A 20480-nucleotide genomic window follows, 5' to 3' on the forward strand; every position below is an offset into this window, starting at 1 on the left:
GAGGCCAATTTTCTCAGCTCTATTTCAACGAGCAACTGAACTTGTTGGGCCGACTGTCATACAGATTTAGAGAGAAGATTTAGTGAAAAATCTGTTGTCATCCAAGCTCCATACATACTGATAGTGATTAGTCTCCTTTAGGCCAGAGTAGTTAATTATAAATATCAGTTTGAAAGTCGGTGGGTTGTCTATTGCAGTGACTCCTAAAACAGAGTCATCTGTGTCAGTTTTTAGTATTTATCATTCTTTTCAAAGATAAATTTTCAATGGTGCGCTCAAGCAGATGAAATTACATACAAGTTGAAATGAAAATAGTCGTTGGCTTCATAATGCAAAATCCATGGAAAAGGACCAGGCCTTGACCTTTGAAATCCTTAACAAATTTATTGATCGCCATAAGCCTTTATCAAAGTTGAGTTGTAAAAAATACAATTCATACAAGGACTTAGTTTCACTTACAGAGAGGTAAAAGCAATTTTGAGTAGGGACACGGAAATCAATCAGGTTTCTACATAAGATTACAAGGCTGAAGATTGCTCCTCCAGGGACTCTTTCACTGCCTTCAAAAGTTTTGGCATCAACTTCTGATTTGTAGCAATGATACCTATGTAAAGATCTAGATGTTTTCCTTTTGAAAAATCCAATGGGTTCCCTGCAACATCTGAGACAACACCCCCCGCTTCTGCAAAAAGTTCATCAACAAACCAGTTTTATGATACAAATAGATAGTGGCGATGCAATTTCCATAGCTATTGCAACTAATATGGCTGATTACATTTTTTACATATACAGGGGATATAAAACAGCAGCATAGAAATATAAAACATGCAAGTTTTGTCAAATTTGTTAGGATACAAATTCAGCAAGCTCATTTACCCTTGTCATTTACAGATAATTCATAATATGAAAATGTACATACGAGTGATCAGTTGCAATAACCAATCTTATATACTTGTTTTATAACTTGCAATCAGCTTATATGCAATGCAAAAGATAAGTGCTATATCTTCACTAGAAACATATTAACAGTAAACCTCCGTAAGGTGTACTTGTTGTATTGACATGTAAACGTCCAAGTTCTAAGCTGAAGGTAGGGCTACAACAGAAAAAGACATAATAGTATTTTGAAAGCTGATTCATAAAATGTATAGAGAAGAGAGAGAAAGTAGCTGTATTTAGTAAATGTAATAACCTTTGAATTCTAAATTGAATGTGGGGTCAGCGGACATTTGAAGGAAAAGAGAAGGACTTCAGCAGGGTTTCGACTGCATGAACAAACATATTTGGTCACAAGACAAAACGTTTTTGGAAGAGGGAAAATGAGTAGCCATTTAACAAAGTATTTTATAATTGTCAATCACATTCATCAGTGAAGATGTGGTGATTTGAAACTTAAAAAAGGCTTGGTTGGTTTGAATACAGCGGCTCGTGCAAAAGACAACATTGCCTAGCAGAGTTCTTATCCAATTCATTTGTCTGATGGGAAAGTATGTATAGAATTAAAAAGGTGCACAAAACAATGATTGAAAAGAGTTAGAACTAGGGGTGGCAGTTTTTAACACACTGACCAATGGAATTTGACATACTCCTGTACATTTTGACAAACTCCAGTTGTCTATTCATTATGTTGTGTTTGAATTGAGAGATTATCAACTTGTGAACTTACTCAGCAACACAATATTGGTTAGTCCATATATTGTCATACCAAGATGTATTCAGATCAGCAAAAACAAAAATGAAAAATACTAGCACAAAGTAGGGAAGTAGACCCATCCCTATACTTCTCATAACAAAACCAATAAATCGGGGAAAAAAAAAGTATGAATCTATGTACATGCATATACAATTTGTTAGAATTCCAAACAAAATTAAACTAGGATCAACACATTTTGTCCTTAACATTTGTCTAAAACAATATAAACTCACACCTGGATTCAAATTGGAATCCTTGTATTGTTTTAGCTGCAGCATTAGTTGCAGAGTTGAGATTTGAGAGCTTCTTGAGGAGTGTGTACAAAGGAATAAGTACCCCTACCATTATTTTTCCAAGATGATAAATGGGGTGAGGGCTTGGACTCCTTAAAATAAATGATACATTGACTATACATATACTTTTTTGGTCAAGACTTGTAATGGGATAGGTCAATTTATTGCATCACATAAGGAAGCCCCACCCTCACCTATATATATGAGCCATTTCTCATCAAGAAAAATAAAGGATAATAATTCCTTTGCACACACCTCCTACAAAAAGTTCTCAATCTTTACTTTAACAACAAGAAGATTAAGGATCTTACTTTATATATGGATATAGGTAATTTTTGTTTGAAAAAATAATAAATGGTATCACATTGAGTCATTCTGACATGAACTGAAGTGCAGGCAATGTAGAAGAGAATGGAAGAGAATAGGGAAAAACACACTGCATTTTTGTTCAAATAAATTAGTGCAATGTGATGTCGCTTATAATTTATAAAGTGTAGTTAATATTTAAAATTTTAATAGCTATATGAATAGTATTATGCGAGTGAAACTGTGTAAATAGAATGATGCGAGTTGACAGAGAGATTGTAATGATATGCTGGCTTGGTGAGTTGGCTTATGGTATAAAAAGTGTGATATAATGGAATGAAAATGCAAGTTGCATGTTCTAGAAAATTCTTGAAACTTCTTCCTAAATTCTCTCTTGTAATCTCCAACAATATTTAGATGTTTTAAATGAAATGCATCCTAGGGAAAGCATTCGTGAGCATCTGACACTTAGCTTTTTCCTCTCTAAATTAGTAGATGCATTGCAAATGTCTTTAAGGATGTTTACACCAAAAACGCTTGTGGAAGCTTATTTCCTAGCCAAGTTGCAGAGATCACTGTAGCCGCCCAACAAAAACTCTTAACTTACACAATCCCTAGAAGAGCTATGGTCCTACTGTAGCCACTAACATCAATACATCAAATACTAAACTAAACACTCAGCTTGGGTTGTTCCCTAAACCCAACTTGCCTAGATTACCTCATTCTTCATTCCAAAAACATAATAGGGTGGTGACCAATAAGACATTTGATGAAAAGAGGGTCAAGGGGCTTTGTTTTTGGTGTAATGAGAAGTATTCCCCTGGTCACAAATGCAAAAACAAATGCAAAAAGAAGCAAGCATTTGTGTTGCATCTGCAGTTGAACATTGAGGAAGAAGAAGAAAAAGAGATAGCAAAAAAATTAGAAGAGTTAGATGAGTATAACTTTATGTAGTTGTCTATTCATGCTTTGCAAGGGTCAGTGGGCTTTAGGAACATGAGGTTGAATGGGATGCATGGAAAGAGAAGGCTGTGTGTATTGGTGGACTTGGAAAGCACTCACAAATTCTTAAGTGAACAAACTGCTCACAAGCTGGAGGGGGTAAACGTTGCAGTAGCTAACAGTCAAGACCTACAATGCAGGTTCTTGTGTAAAAATTTTGAACAGAGAATGCAAGGGCAAGACTTTTGTGTTGACGTTACACTCTACCCTGGACTGCTATGATTTAATACTTGGAGCTCAGTGGTTAGCAACCCTGAGGGATATCTTGTAGAACTTCGAAAATTTGAGGATGGTATTTACTATTCAAGATCAGCAATATGTGCTACAAGTACAGAAGAGTAAAGAGGCAAATGTGATTGAAGAAGAGAAACTTCATAAACTGTTATGTAAGCACCAACATTTAGCTTCAATACAATTGTTGTGGCAAGAAGGTGAACAGTGAAATACTCAATTGTATTAATTGCAAGCCACGGATGGTCTGAAACAAGTCAGCGGGCAGAACCAAAAACTCTACTAGAGCAATTCAAGGATATCTTACAAGCAGCACCTACAGGTTGTCCACCGTAAAGACTTCAATATCATCAAATAGTTCTTACAGAAGGAGCTCAACCAATGAGTGTAAGGCCTTATAGATATGAAGTTTGCAAAAGGATGTGACAGAGAGGATGGTTAAGAAGATGTTAGATGTTGGGGTTATTAGGACTAGTGTTAGCTCATCCTTTAGCCTTGTGGTGTTGGTTAAGACTATAAGGCACCCAATCAGCTAATCATCAAGGACAGGTACCCAATACCTCTTATAGAAGAGCTACTGTGAACTTGGGAGGGCAATGAACTTTTCCAAGATAGATCTCAGGTCAGGTTACTTGCAAATTAGAATGAACCACACATCCATAGAGAAAACAACCTCCAAAACTCATTAAGGGTATTATGAGTTCATGGTAATGCCTTTTGGCCTTACCAATGCTCCATTCATCTTCCAAAACCTCACGAACAATACCTTCAAATTCTATTTAAAGAAGTTTGTGTTTGTTTCCTTTTATGACATTTTGGTGAGGAGCACCTACACCACTTCAAAATTGTGTAGGAAACCTAGAGAGCAAATAAGCTGTTTACTAAGAGAAGTGTGTTTTTGGCTGCAATCAAACTGAGTATCTTGAGTACGTCATCACCTTGGAGGGAGTGAGAACAAATCCTCAGAAGGTTCAAGCAGTTAAGGAATGGCCCATTCCTAAGACAACCAAGCAGCTTAAAAGATTTCCTAGGCCTCTTTGAATACTACAACAGGGGTGAGTAGATTTGAATACCCTTTGAAAAATTAAGGAATTGGAATCGACCAGTTTCTATAATTAGGAATCGGAACCAATTAAAGTTGGTTCGCACTCAAAACCTAATTTACTTGAAGCTTCAGGAAGGAACAATTTGCTTAAAAGGTTAAAATCATATTCAGATGCTATTAGAAACCAAACAGTGACATGATGATAGCAACATATGACCATTTACTAAGAATTATGAAACCCAAAATCATTGGTTGGATACCATGTAGCAACTGATATCGATTTTTGCGTAAACATAAATAAACCAAATTGATTATACATCCACCCAATGACATGATATAATGTTTTTTTTTTTTTTTGATATATAATTAATTAGAGAGTTTCAGAAGTGTGACAAAAGCTCGAATTCAGGACTTCTCCCTAGAAGTTCTAATACTCTACCAGTTTACTAACCACTTTTTTTGACGTGATATAATGTTGATGATGCTCAAATCAGAAGTCACAATACTTTCATAAAAGAACAAAAAAACTGGGAATATATATACACAAAGTGAAATTTCTGTTCTTTATCTAGAAACTATGTCATTTACTACAATAGTTTGAGGAGAAAAACAATGAAGAGAATAAATTAAAATGAAATTTCCATTTCTTAAAACACAAATGCATATCTCACCAAGTGAAGTTCAAACCATCAATCAATGTGCCAAATAAAAGTGTTTGCCATTTAGACTTAAAATCTACTAACCCAAATTTAAGGAATCTAAAAAGCAAAAACAATTTACAACAAATAAACATTCCACACACATTTATTATTGTCTTCAAGTATCGTAAACACTTGCTAGAAGATTTGATGAAGAACCAAGGAATAACAAAACCAAAATTCGAACGAAAACCTAATATATAGCATACATACTTGTGACCTTTGATGAAGAATTGGGGAATAACCAAATTTTCCAAAAGATTTCCAATGAAGGTCGATTAATTTGGGGGAAAAGTAAAAATTTGGGGGAAATGAGAGAATGAATGTCATTTGGGGGGAAAAAATAAAGATCGACTTTAAGCTTTAGAAAAAATAAAAGTTAAGTCAAGTACCCAACCTAACACCCTATTTGAATATTTGGATTAATTTTGATTCCCTATAGAGAAGAACTGGTCCTAGGCCCAGAACTTGTTGATTCCACTATATGGATACTCAGAACCTTTTTAGTTCCAAATAAGAATCAGAACCAATGGCTAGGTACTCAACGGCTCTGATTTCAAACAAGTAATTGGCTCATCCATATACTTTAGGAGGTTCATAAGAAGGTATGGGCAAATAGTCTAGCCCCTAACTAAATGTTGAAGATGAACTCCTTCCAATTAAGTGAACCAACTCAAAAGGCATTCAAGCAACTCAAGGAGTCTCTAATTACTCCCCTTGTGTTAGTGTTGGCTGCCTAAGGATTTCCTCATACAGACTGAAGCATCTAGGAAGGGTCTGGGAGTTGTGATTATACAAGGTGATCATCCCATTACCACCTTCATTAGTAAAGTATTATGTTTGGTTCCTCTTTAAAAAAAGAACAAACACTCTTACATAAGTAATAAGAAGTGAACCAAAGACTATATATTTCTCCCCTCCTCAATCCAACTACCCCCATTTATTCTTCGAATATCCTAACCTTCAAATTCAAATATTGTTTTAATCAAATATATTATCCTAATCAAACATATTATCCTAATGAAATATATTCTTAATTAATAATTACTATTATAATCTAATCCTAACATTACCACCCCTTAAAAACTAACTTGTCCTCAAAGTGGGAAAATTGGAAAATCTTTTTTTACACACCCATTTTGATAACTTGACCCATATTTTTTTCATCTTTATATTACTTCTTACCCCATTTGAAAAATTCTTACCCATTTTGTCATTATTCCAATTGTCGCCAATGGTCAAAACAGTCAACCCTATGTTGTCTGCCATCAACAAAAATGTTGCCTTGATATCGTTCCCCTTAAGCTCAATCATAGATGCCTCAAATCCCAACCTCACAACTTTTCTCTCACCAAATCCAACATCCTCAACTATCAAGAACACACCGAGAACTCCATATTCATCTTTAATCTTGATCTCATCATCTCTCATATTCCAATGTCACCTTGACAAATTTATGGATCAAATTCAATCACCTCCTCATGAGATCTTCAAACTCGATCACATCAACTTCCGAAAACACCTTTGGTTTGGTCTCAATCTCTTCCCTTTTTACGACTACCTCCTCAGACAATAGTGATGGTGGTTGTAAAAGCAACTTCTTCCATTCCTTTAGACATTTTTTTGTTGCCTTAAATCCATTGGCTAGATTATCCAACCTGGATTCCTTAGCTTCCACCTCCTTTACTATCTCCAAAATCTACTCCACATCAACTCTACTTTCCCTCCTTTCCTTGCTTAGATCTTATTGCTTTGACACCAATTTGTTAGATACCTCTTAAAAAAAGAACAAGCATTTTTATATGAACAATACTAATGGTAGCACTAGTACATTAATTATTCTACAAAGATGGAAGAGTTTGATAAACAAATTTAGTGTGGAAAGATCCATGATTAATCAACTATTAACTCTTATCTATGATTTCGGCCAAATGTTTCCAAGCAACGATGTCGCATGAATCACAAGTGGCATCTAATCAGCCACATGGAGTACTCCCTGATAGATACGTGGCTTGGCTTTCATTTCTATCTAAAAAGCAAGGTGTAAATGGTACAAATTAAAAAGTTGATCAATAGAGAAGAAAATGTTAGGGGCACAAGAAGTACATCCACTAGGATCACAAACCAATAAAAAGAAAAAATACAAGTCATTGCCAGAACAATAGAGCAGGCCAAAAACAAACCTCGTTTCAAAGGAAAATGAGCATAGGGTTAAGGTTTATAAACTTCAAGATAAGGTTGAAAACCTTATTGACAAAGGATTGGGTGTTTAGAGCAAAGAAAAAGCCAAGTTGTGATAATGTAATTGAATGAACCACTTGTTTGTAACATTCAACAATCCTACCAGCAAATCGATCTTTGAATAATGTTTTGGAGAAAGAAATGAAGTGGAGAGGTGTACCTTTAGAATTCAATAGAATAAGAAATCACCAAAGCAAGGATGACTGGAGGGAAAGAGATAGGATGCTATCATCAACGATGGTAGAGTTTTGAGATTGTTAGGCGAGAAGTGAAATGAAAGTGTTTATAGTCAACCGAAACGAAAAATATGGAAAGAAGAGAATGACAACCCAAATGTTTTTTTATAGGCCAAAGGACTATTTCCCACCCAAGGTACACTGATTTCCCAAAGTTCCCCCCGTTAATTTTGAAAATCTCATCTACATACCCATGGCCGTTTAAATCTATTAATTTTAAGGGCAAAATCGTTATTTTATATTTAATATTAAAAATAAATTTAAATATGATTTCACTTTCCCCCCTAAATTTAACAAACTAACTTTTCTTCCCTAAACCAAATTTGAAAAAAATCACATTTCTTTCCTAGGGTTTAGTTTCAAAATTCGATCACCTTCTCCGGCGCCATCGTCGGCTGTCTCTCTCTCCCAACGGTTCCCCTTCCTCCGACGGCCTACCTCACCTCTACCCCAACCCCTCCGACATCCAAAAACGTCGTCTGGGAAGACGTCCAAACTATTATGATTGGTATCACAATAGGCTCATGACCTATGGTACCCAAGTTGCTGTGAAAACCTCACAAAGACACAACCTTCATAAGGAAAGGACTTTGTCACATCTCACATCGCTATCGAATGGACTTTGTCACATCTCACATCGCTATCGAATGGACTTTGTCACATCTCATATCGCTATCAAATGGAGCTTAGAGTCTTTGAAACTAAGCAAGCATGTTTTGTGTGAAGGACATTTCGTAAAGTCAAAAAGAAAATCAAACATGTTTTTTGGTGAAGGACAATTTCATAAAGCTCGAAAGTAAATGCTTAAAAGCTAGACCAAAGTGACAATATCTACTCAAGTTGTTAAATGTGACCTAAGGGCACATCTTAAATCAGAAGATGTGCAGAATATTTGTTTTTTGTAGTAAATATGTGGCTTCATTTGAAACTAGAATACACATCGCAATCATAAGAAACATTATAACTTAAATGTCTTTATTACCCTTATTATTATCATCAGCTAACTCACTTCAACCATATTCATTGAAACAAAAGACCATTGATGATAGTGAGTTAACTACCCACTAAAGAAAAAGCTACATGACTCATATTTGTATACATCCATTTCATAATCATGTCATAACCGTGGTGAGACATTTAAGATGAATAAGTAAATAAGTCGCATCAGATTTCATAAACTCTCATTTAACTGGACATAAATTTGACAAGCAACCCATTTTGCCAGCCCTAATTGGAACCATTTGGTAAACACATAACATATTTTTTCCTCCTTTGTTAGGGCTAAGGTGAGTTAGATTAACCCAACAAACCAACCAACTAACAATTGTCATCCATAAATTATGTCCTTAGTTAAGAGAAAGGAATAGATGTAGGAAAGAAAATTTTGTACCAGTCACAACAATGAACCCAGCAGCATGATCCCAGATTTTCTCACAATACCCTTTGCGGGGAAAACGCATATATATGGCTCCATCTCCTCTAGACAAAGCACCATATTTTACTTGGCTATCAATTCTAACCGGTGGTGCTTTCACACCAAGTTTCTGTTCATGAAGGCAGTCTTTTTAAGTAAAAACAATCATATAAAAAGCCGCAATATGGAAATTGACACAATGAAAGCATACTTTGGCAATGGAGCTAGACAAGTCATGTTGGGAATGTGCTTTTTCATATGACTCAAAGAATGATGCTTCTTCGGAATTTTCAATTGTAGTAACTTGTACCTGAAGGACATAAAAAAGTTAAGTGACATTTATTTAGCTTAATAATACTTTCAACAGTGGTAATATAAGAACCAACCTTCACAGGTGACGAACCATTCAATGGCTGCATATAAGTTCCTGCTCCAACTTCCGCGTAGAAAAGGCAACCAACTTCATTATTTGAAGATTTCTGATGATCACAACAAATGGATGCTAATGGAAGATTTGGACAAGCCAGGACACCCAACACTACTTTGCCTTCATCAAGTAATGCTAATGCTATAGCATATTGATCTCCTCTAAGAAAACTAAGGTGCAGTTTGACAAGTATAAAGCCATTCAATCATGGTTGGCCAAAAAGAGAAAAAAGAACCCAAATAAATAAATTCACACATCTCTTTAAAAACTAAGGAAAACAAATCTTCTAGCTTTGCCAATTTAAAAAATAGTAACTGTTAGTGTGTGTCATAGGAATCATTCGGGTTGTTGATTTCAAAGCATTTCATCTTTTATATATGTAATTATAATTTATTAATAAAATAAAGTGTTATTCTATTCATATACATAAATTATTTTCTTTATTTGTTTAAATATAAAATATATATGTGAACTACCCAGATAATTCACATACTAAGCAAAACTAGATTATCGAACTGTTCCTTACAAATGTGATATTAGTTGAACAATAATGTCACATAGCAGACATACTCAATGTCTTCGTTGAATATTATAACATAATATTAGTATGGGTGACGATAATAGTCATGTCACTAGCGCATTAATATGAATTAACAATTAATAAACTATTTTTTGAATGTGACCAATTACGATAAGTCACATGGTCATTGCAACATAGTCAATGACTTATCGCATGATTATACTAGTGTACGGAGTAATCATTTGCCCTAAGATACTATGGTCAAATCCAATATGGATGATGTGGTTTATATGGTGCATAAATACAGGGCTAGTCATGTTCCGTACGATAAAACCAAGTTGGTCATATGTTGTTCATATGTGGAGATGAATGGTGATAAAGAAAGGATCTGTTGACTTGGAATTATTGGATTCAAAGAATCCGCTGACTAGGGAATAATCTAGTTTTGCGTTCATGAACAAATATCAATAAATATTGGAAATAAAATCTTTATGAAGGATGTTTGTGATGACACGTTTCGAATATATTGATTTACAAATCATAGAATATTGAGATTAGGATTTTGACGAACCATGAACCCGAACCCAAACCCAAACTTGATCAAGATTTGACAATAGAAAAATCTTACCTATACAGACCATATGATCGGAAAAATAGGTTCGATAGAGTATTTCTTCATCGTGGTTTAGAGACTATAACACATTGCTAAATGTTTACCATAGTTGTTGAGTTTTTGGACATATTTTCCGGATCAACAGCTCATGGCTACACCATGGTGAAACTAAAGGTCACATCAATAAATCAAGCGTTTCTAAGAGTAAGAGTTAATTACTTAGGATTGGCTAGCAACTTCTGAAAAATAATAAAAGTAACATCATATAAAGTATAACATGGGTGTAAAAGTAACAATTTAAGAGCAAAGATATTTATTAAATAAAATTAAAGTGGCTAACGTATATATATGATATACACGAATGACTATTGATTAAAATGGGAATTTGCAAGGGGTCATGCAACAATTAACAAATTGCTAATTAAAGTCACCAATATATAAGCTTGAAGTTTGCTCATTTACAAACACTTGAACTCATTTTCACTAAAAAGCTATATCTCTCCAAAATCTTTCTCTACCTCTCAGCCAAGAGCCACTTTGGCTTGGTTTGGTGCAATTCTTTGAAGGCTTAACACTTGAGAAGCTTCTCTCCATCACCTTCATCAAATAAGCAAACTAGGAGTAGGTATAAACACTGACCTTTCTCATGCTTTCTTCCATCATATTGATTCTTGCCTAAATGTCGCATGCATGTCATCTTCCATCTTAATCTTCATCATATATATTACAAATGGTATTAGAGCCATTTTAGGCTCCTTGTATGTTTGATTTTGGGCCAAATTTGTGTTATTTATGCATTAGAGCATGTGTAGCTAATATGGGTACACATGCATGTTGTTGATTTGCTTAAAAATCATAGTTTCATGCTTGATTATGGTAGTGTGCCTCTCGGCCATGCTTGTTTGGCTGGGCTTAGTTAATTATTTTTGTATTCTAATGATTTTAAGTTGAAGAACACATCATTTAAGACATGTATATGATGAATAGTTCATGAGATATATGTATATATATTCAAAGAGTTTGTGTTGAACTACAGGATATTTAATACAAGAAATACATTTACAGAAATATTTCCATCTCTATATACAATTTATTATTAGGATTTGATTGCTTGTTGTGGTTGTTTCGCTGGAGCAACTGTGTGGTGTTTGAGTTCCGCGGAAAGATCCTGCCTTGGAGGTGTTGATTTGTGTTAAATTAGAAAGGTTATATTGTTGATTTGATTCTGTTATATTAGGAAAGATATCAAAGCATATTAGGAGATAATATTTAGGATTTGATTTGATTTGATTTATAGGGATTTGATTTGATTTGATTTAGTTAAGGATTTGATTGATTCATTTCCTGTTATATCTTCTCTGTAAACTGTATATGTTGTACTGTTCAGTACTCTAAAATAATACGAAAATAATATTCTCAATTCATATGGTATCAGAGCCTAGCATTTAAATTTTTCCGGCGTTCTCAACTTAGTTTCCGGCGAATCCAAGTCTTTTCTCCACTGCTTCTCCGATCACTGTGCTTCCGTTATTTTTCCGGTGATCGTACATATACCAGTGTGATCAGGATTCTCTCGCCGACACATCAATCAAAGCAACATCATCATTCGTCGTTCCACGCGCCTACACGCGCCGCTCAATCTCTTGGTATCTTCCGACGCCGATCTCCTGTTCCGGCAACAGTGCGCCGACACCGCCTCTTCCGTTGAACTCAGACGATGCCGACGAGTCCATCTGTGGTGAGTTTGCAGTCATCCGACGCCGGAATCTTCTGCACGCTCCAACCGTTTTTTCGCTTGAAACATAAGCTCCGATCTACTGTTCCGGCTCACGTGGAACTACACCGCCGCCGCCAATCGACTCAGTAGACACCGGTGGTCAGTTCTGTTGAAGACCCATCTCCACTGGTTGCTCCATGCGCCGTCGGTGATGTCACAGAATATTTCACGCATTCCGAAGGCTTTGTTTCTCAATTCAACAGTCTTCTGATCAGTTTGTAGGCCTCAATTTCTCCGGATCTTCACTTTTCTTGGTTCCAGAAAGCTTCTTCTATTTTCGGATTCATGATTCACCATGTCCATTAAAAGCTCCAAACTAGGTGAGCGTAGTGGCCGTGAAACTCGACCAAAGTGCAATTATTGTCACAAATGGGGTCACACCAGAGACAAGTGTCATAAACTCTATGGTCGTCCTCTTCAAACTGCGAATACTGTTCAGACTTATGATTATCCTATTAGAGTGCAGTCTCTACCATCTTTGACACTCACAAGTGCTGATCTTGAAGATTATCTCCGATATCAGAGCGCAAAACAACCTTCATCTTTTATTGCTTCGATTGCTCATTCGGGTAATTCAGTTGTATGCCTCACTCAATCTTCTTCTTCCGAGTCATGGATCCTTGATTCTGGTGCCTCTGATCACATCTTTGGTAGCCCCCATCTACTCTCACTTTACTAAGAGTACTTCCTTACCTACTATAACATTAGCTAATGGATCTATCGTTACTGCCAAAGCGGTAGGTTGTGCTCATCCTCTTCCACTCTTGCCTTTGGAGTCTGTCTTTTACCTCCCTGACTGTCCATTTAACCTTATTTCTGTTAGCAAACTTACTCGTTCCCTAAATTGTACAATTACATTTACTAATAACTCTGTTCTTATACAGGACCGCAGTACGGGTCGGATGATTGGCACAGGATGTGAGTCACAGGGCCTCTACCGACTAAATCCACCTGATTTTGTATCATGTGCCATCACTGAGTCTCCAACACTTCTTCACAATCGTTTGGGTCACCCTAGTTTGTCAAAACTACAGCAGATGGTCCCTGGTTTGTCGCATTTATCATCCTTTAATTGTGAGTCTTGTCAACTTGGAAAACATACTCATATATCCTTTCCAAGAAGTGTGAATAATCGGGCTACATCACCTTTTGAATTAGTCCATTCTGATGTATGGGGTCCTAGTAGAGTCGTGTCTACTTTAGGTTTTCAATATTTTGTTACATTTATTGATGATTATTCACGTTGCACTTGGTTATTTTTAATGAAGAATAGATCTGAATTATTTTCTATTTTTCAATCCTTTTGTGCTGAAGTTGAAACATAATTCTCTACTACTATTCGTACACTTCACAGTGATAATGCCAGTGAATATTTTTCTGCTCCCTTTACTAAATTTCTGGCATCTAAGGGCATTCTACATCAATCCTCTTGTGCTCATACTCCTCAGCAAAATGGGATTGCCAAACGTAAAAATAGGTATCTTATTGAAACTGCCCGTACTTTACTCATACATAGTCATGCACCTTTTCGTTTTTGGGCTGATGCTGTTATTACTGCTTGTTTCTTGATTAATAAAATGCCTTCTTCAGTCTTGCAGGATCAGGTACCTCACTCTATTTTATATCCTGATTAGTCATTGTTTTCTCTTCAACCTCGTGTCTTTGGGTGTACATGTTTTGTTCATGACTTATCTCCTGGTCGAGATAAATTGTCTGCTCGTTCTATTAAATGTGTTTTTCTTGGATACTCGCGTCTTCAAAAAGGTTATCGATGTTATTCTCCCACTACACGTCGCTACTACCTTTTTGCAAATGTTACATTTTTTGAATCTTCTCTTTATTTTTCGTCTTCTTCTCAACTAGACAAGTCTCCTATTACAGAAGTTCTTCCTGTGTCCTACATTGTTCCCCTAATAAATTCACACTCTTCAACTAACCAATCTCCGACTAGTGCAGATCTTACACCCATTAGTCATTCTACAGGTGATGGCCTTGCTTCTCCTTCAGGTGAGACAGTCTCTCAAGACCCAGTGCACTCGCTTCTTGCTCCAGAATCTTTTGTCTCTGCGGTCTTACCTCCTGATGATCAATTTCCTATCGCTATTCGCAAAGGTATGCGCTCAACTCGTAATCCTCATCCCATCTATAACTTTCTAAGTTATCATCGTTTATCTTCCCCATACTACGTCTTTGTGTCCACTTTATCATCTATATCTACCCCTGCTACTGTTCATGAGGCATTATCTGATCCCAGATGACGACAAGCAATGGTGGATGAGATGTCTGCTCTACATGCTAATAATACTTGGGAACTAGTTCCTTTGCCTCCTGGTCACTCAACGGTTGGATGTCGATGGATCTATACTATTAAAGTTGATCCTGATGGTCAGATTGACAGGTTGAAAGCGCGGTTGGTTGCTAAGGGATACACTCAGACATATGGTCTTGACTATTATGAGACTTTCTCTCCGATTGCTAAAATGTCTTCTGTTCGCCTATTTTTTTCTATGGCTGCCATTCGCCATTGGCCTTTGCATCAGTTAGATATCAAGAATGCCCTTCTTCATGGTGAACTACAAGAAGAAATTTATATGGAGCAACCTCCTGGTTTTGTTGCTCAGGGGGAGTCTGGATTGGTTTGTAAACTTCGTCGGTCTCTATATGGTTTAAAACAATCTCCTCGTGCTTGGTTTAGTCGGTTTAGTACTGTTATTCAAAATTTGGTATGCGACGAAGTGAATCTGATCATTCAGTATTTTATAGACATACTTCACACGACAAATGTATCTATTTAGTGGTCTATGTTGATGATATTGTTATTACAGGAAGTGATCAGGAGGGTATTGAACAATTAAAGAAGCATTTGTTTAGTAATTTTCAAACCAAAGATTTGGGCCCACTCAGATACTTTCTTGGTATAGAAGTCGCCCAGTCTAAATCTGGAATTATCATCTCTCAAAAGAAGTATGCATTGGATATTCTGTAGAAAACTGGGATGTTAGATTGCAAACCTATAGACTCTCCTATGGATCCTAATACTAAGCTCTTACCTGAACAGGGGGAGCCACTTACAGATCCTGGGAGATATCGAAGACTCGTTGGAAAACTTAATTATCTCACCATCACACGACTAGATATTTCTTTCGCTGTTAGTGTTGTAAGTCAATTCCTTCAGTCTCCATGTGATAGTCATTGGGATGCAGTTATTCGTATCTTAAGGTACATTAAGAGGACACCTGGAAAAGGATTGTTATAAGAGAATAAAGGACATACTCAGATCGTTGGGTACTCGGATGCTGATTGGGCAAGTTCTCCATCTGACAGACGATCTACTTCTAGGTATTGTGTATTAGTTGGAGGAAATCTAGTATCATGAAAAAGCAAAAAGCAAAATGTTGTCGCTAGATCTAGCGCAGAAGCAGAATATCATGCTATGGCCTTAGTCACTTGTGAGCTTATCTGGTTGAAGCAGTTAATCCAAGAATTAAAGTTTACAGAAATATCACAAATGTCATTATTTTGTGATAATCAAGCTGCTCTTCATATTTCCTCAAATCCTGTGTTTCATGAAAGAACAAACATATAGAAATCGATTGTCATTTTGTGAGAGAAAAGATTTTGTTTGGTTGTATCTCTTCAAGTCATGTTAGTTCAAACGATCAGCTAGCGGATATACTTACTAAATCTCTTCGAGGGCCTCGAATTAATTTCATTTGTAACAAGCTTGGTGCATATGATTTATATGCTCCAGCTTGAGGGGGAGTGTTGATTTGTGTTATATTAGAAAGGTTATATTGTTGATTTGATTCTGTTATATTAGGAAGGATATCAAAGCATATTAGGAGATAATATTTAGGATTTAATTTGATTTAATTTGATTTATAAGGATTTGATTTGATTTAGTTAAGGATTTGATTGATTCATTTCCTGTTATATCTTCTCTGTAAACTGTATATATTGTACTGTTCAGTACTCTAAAATAATAAGAAAATAATATTCTCAATTCATAGGAGGGAACAGTGAACTACAAAAAGGTCTGAGGGAAGTTTTCCAGTTGGCGTAACACCTAGCTACGCATCAGCAACCTATCATTTCCTATGAGAAATTAAGTATTATGCAATGCTCCTCATGTACACAAGAAGACTCAACTTATTTTGTGTTAAAATTTAACCAACAAAATGAAGAGATTCAAACGCTAACTTTTTGACAACCTTATTACAATATTTTAGGCCTCTGATTGTAGCAACGTATCACAAAGATAGCGAAAAGAAGAGAAGATACAGTAGGAAAGTTAGACAAGGCAGAAGCGATTTTCAAACTAGTAACTTAACATTGAATAATAAGGGGTAGGTATCTATTTAAACAAGTTAGGAATAAGAGAATAGCATTTAGCTTGCAATTAAGATTCTTGTAAGTAGAGTAGCTCTGCAGGCATTGATAAACAGGCGGAGCACCTGGATATCCTAATCATTGGCTATAATTTCATTCTTCTCAGTAAATGAATTTTCTTTCTCACAAATCTAGTGTTTCCTTCCTATAGTTTGCTTGAGATCTTGAGTATTCTATCACAATACTAGGTTGTAAACCATTGATTCCAAAAGTTAAAGTTGATAGATTATGACCTAAAGTAAGAAGATAAGAATGGAAAGAAAGAAAGGCTAATGATGTACAACACCCCTTCAATGAATAAATTCAATATAAGCTTATCATATGATTTTAAACACAAAAGATGAACCAGCACATGAAAACCAATCTACTGAATCCTAAAATCACAAAAATATATTCTAAAAGGATGCACAAATGCACATTTTCAGTAGTGCTATTTATTTTTTAAAAAAGTCCAAAATACAAATTCACTACCACTTGATACACACCAATTCAATAAAGAAATATCTTCCACTATTTTTTCTCTTCTCCTACCATAAAATGTCCTCTTATGAAAAAAGGGATATTTCAATATAATTTTTAACAGAAAGGGGAGGGAGGGACACAACAACATAAATAGATTGCATGAAGAAACAATAACTGCGGTTAGCTTGAGCTTTAACAGATGGGAAAAACAATTATGACTTTGTTAGAGCAGCAAAGGTGTTACCAGATAAGTCATTGTAGCATTTGACCCAGTAATTTATAGTCATCAACTAATAGATCTCACGATGAACAACAGAAAGGCTAGTTTTCCTATTCAATTGTACCAGTGGCACACATATGCCATACAACAAAGAGCCAAGAACGGAAGCTTCTCAACAAGAGAAACACTAATGTATAAACATAGCATAGATAAGTAGAGTACACTATGCAATGACACCCATCCTGAAAATATAATGCATCACTTTCAACTAAATGCACATTGAATTAGAAAAAATAACTCCTTGCTATAACAACAACAAATGTGACTACATTGCAAGAAACAAGGAACTGTACATAATTAAAGCACAATCATTGAACAAGAAATAAAGTATGAAGCTCACCCTTTAGTGCCATCTATAGGATCTAAAACCCAATGCCGGCCAACAGAACCGCCTTCAGATTTGCCACTATCAATAGCCTCGAGCACATCTACTGTGGATAATGTAGGAATACCATATGATCCATCACTAGTTATAGTTTCATTCACAAGTTTTGTAATGCGTTCTAGCATATCTCTGGCACCATCATTACAAAGATCTGTAGAATCCTAAGGAGATTTAACAATATTGTAATTTCAGTTAAAACCCACATTCAAATAAGAAAAGGAAACAGAGCATCCGCCTGCCTGTCTCCGAAAATTTCAACAGAAGTTCACATTTTGTACCTCCTCAGCTACTAATGACAATGGTTCAGAAGAAAGTTCTATCCCCAGTACAAAACTCACCAATGCTTGTGAGCCTAAGAATCCAAAAAAACACATTGATGCAACAACAATACAGAATTAGTCAGTTCCAGTTCCCTTTGTTTCAAACCTCCAGGCAACATTGCAACACACCAAATTCATTTATAGCATAATAACTTAACAAAACCTCTATTTGACTTGATGAAGGAAAGCTTAAAATTAAACAAACACCAAACGTAATAAATACATTTCACATCCTCCACATCCAGATACAGCAAGCATACCTGTAGTGATACAAAATAAATGATGAAGATAAAACAAATGCATAAATCACACACATCATCACAATGTCTCATGCTATACATTGACAGCACTATAAGAATAATAAATACTAAAGAATGTAATTCACAGATTGTTAAATAAAGAGAGACAGTATTGTTAATAATTATTAGAAGACAAAGAAAATACCAGACTGCCCATAATCAAAGAACAAGAAAGTTAGAAAGTAGACCATAATCTGCGACTGTTACAGGAGTTTTATCTGATTTTGATTGCACATCAGATTGCAATAGTACTTTTTGCACTCTCTGAAGAAAAAGAAAATATCTGAAATCAGCTAAATTGACAAAGAATTAACAAATATAACAAGAAAATCTTAGCATTTGGTAACAATGTTGCTATAGAAAACTTGATTGAAAATAATCTAAACCAAAAGATATAGGACTAACACTTAACCATGAATCACAGTATAAGATAAATAAAAATTAATTATTGCCTACAATTTTCATACACCATAATTTATCTTCGATTAACCACAAACTTCAATTGTCAAAAGCAAAAACGCACCCCTTGAATAAATAAAATCATTTCTTTAAACCCAACTAAATAAAATCACCAACACTCGAAACAAAGCACCACATCACCCAGCAAAAACTACACACAATTAACAGAAATCACAACATGGGTATTGCACAAACCCCAAAACTAGATTCTGGGTCATTCTCAAAAATCAAATTTCACAGTCCCCGATTGAGCAACCAATAACAAGAATAATAACAAATTAAAAAACAGTTGGAAATAAAAACTACATTATCTAAAGCTCAAATGCACACAAACGATTGAGAGAGCAAGAGTTCAGTGCCTGGCAAAGTTGAGCAGCTAAAGAAGCGGCTTTTTTGGCAGCCACAAGTTCCTTATGATAAGACATTTTCACTGAAAGTGCAAATGAAAGAAGATGTTTTTCAGTTTTGCTGGGTTTGGACTCCGGGTACAGGAGAAAAGATGGTGGCCTCGTCGAGGAAGTGGGCATTAAAAAATATTAAAGTACGCTAGACATAATTGACATTGAATTTAAATATATAAATAATATTCGATCTCACATAATAATATGTTACCTATACACTTAAATTATATATTAAAAATATATATAATAATATTAAAAGAAATTATATTAAATAATTTAAAATCATCAAATCTTTGTATTGTATTAGAGATAGATACGAATTGAGTCAAGTTTCAATATTCTTTGATTCAAATAAAAAATAACTTAATTCAAATTTGATTCGAATTCATTGAGTTAATATTAAAAAAGTTTGATTTGAGTTTAACTCATATTTATGGGTCAAATTCATAATTCAGATATGTGACTTAAATTCATAATTTGAATTCTTAACTTATTAATAAAATAATATCATTTAATAATTATTTAATATAATTTGAATCAAATCACAAACTAAATTCAAACCAAATTAAATCATCTATCTGAAGCATAAGTCAAATTGAAGAGAACATTTTATAGCTCAAATTTAATTTAATTTTAAAATGATTCAAATCTTTTAATTTGAATTTAATTCATATTCAAAGTAAATAAATTTAAATTAAATTGAATTAATTTTCTTACCTAATTAGTGCAATTCGGATTAAACCCTGAATGTATAAGTGATTATGCATCGTTGTCGAATTATTGAGGCTGCTTGGCTTGTTCCTTTGGTCATATGAATATTGACTAAATAATTGATTGGTTTATCTGACCCACAGACAGACTTGAGACGTGATTCGTCTTCTTTTTCCGCGAAAGACTTGGGCTTGGGCTCTTTGTAGCCTTGCAAGGAAGAGACTTTTGCGTCTTCTTTTAATGAATTTCTTACTTGTAAACGTCTTTGTGATACGAGT

The 20480-nt window shown here is 35.1% G+C and overlaps 1 protein-coding gene across 3 annotated transcripts; it reads right to left on the reverse strand.

Annotated features, from left to right (window-relative positions):
- Positions 1-341: 341 nt before the first annotated feature.
- On the reverse strand, positions 342-19625 carry LOC123199195 (SAL1 phosphatase-like). Of its 3 annotated transcripts, none has more exons than XM_044614084.1 (8): positions 19450-19625; positions 18820-18895; positions 18291-18364; positions 17968-18173; positions 9546-9747; positions 9371-9469; positions 9136-9289; positions 342-682 (listed from the first exon to the last, which is right to left on the reverse strand). In XM_044614084.1, the coding sequence occupies exons 1-8, from the start codon at positions 19615-19617 to the stop codon at positions 519-521; spliced, it is 1143 nt and encodes a 380-aa protein (XP_044470019.1). In that variant the 5' UTR covers positions 19618-19625; the 3' UTR covers positions 342-518. The 3 variants fall into 3 exon arrangements, with proteins under 3 accessions (XP_044470019.1, XP_044470018.1, XP_044470020.1); XM_044614083.1 differs by having other exon boundaries at positions 9546-9756; positions 19450-19623; XM_044614085.1 differs by having other exon boundaries at positions 9546-9756; positions 18777-18895; positions 19450-19589.
- Positions 19626-20480: the final 855 nt, after the last annotated feature.

This window comes from Mangifera indica, chromosome 16, assembly GCF_011075055.1.
Source record: "Mangifera indica cultivar Alphonso chromosome 16, CATAS_Mindica_2.1, whole genome shotgun sequence".
NCBI classification, from domain to species: domain Eukaryota; kingdom Viridiplantae; phylum Streptophyta; class Magnoliopsida; order Sapindales; family Anacardiaceae; genus Mangifera; species Mangifera indica.

What these genes read in the sequence shown, in the direction of transcription:
- LOC123199195 (XM_044614083.1), bottom strand. Translation starts at nt 19,617, where the DNA reads ATGCCCACTTCCTCGACGAGGCCACCATCTTTTCTCCTGTACCCGGAG. An exon ending in CCTATAGATGGCACTAAAGG is followed by an intron (nt 9,757 to 17,967) that starts GTGAGCTTCATA and finishes ACTGCACCTTAG; the next exon opens with TTTTCTTAGAGGAGATCAAT. An exon ending in TGGGTTCATTGTTGTGACTG is followed by an intron (nt 683 to 9,135) that starts GTACAAAATTTT and finishes AACTTTTTGCAG; the next exon opens with AAGCGGGGGGTGTTGTCTCA.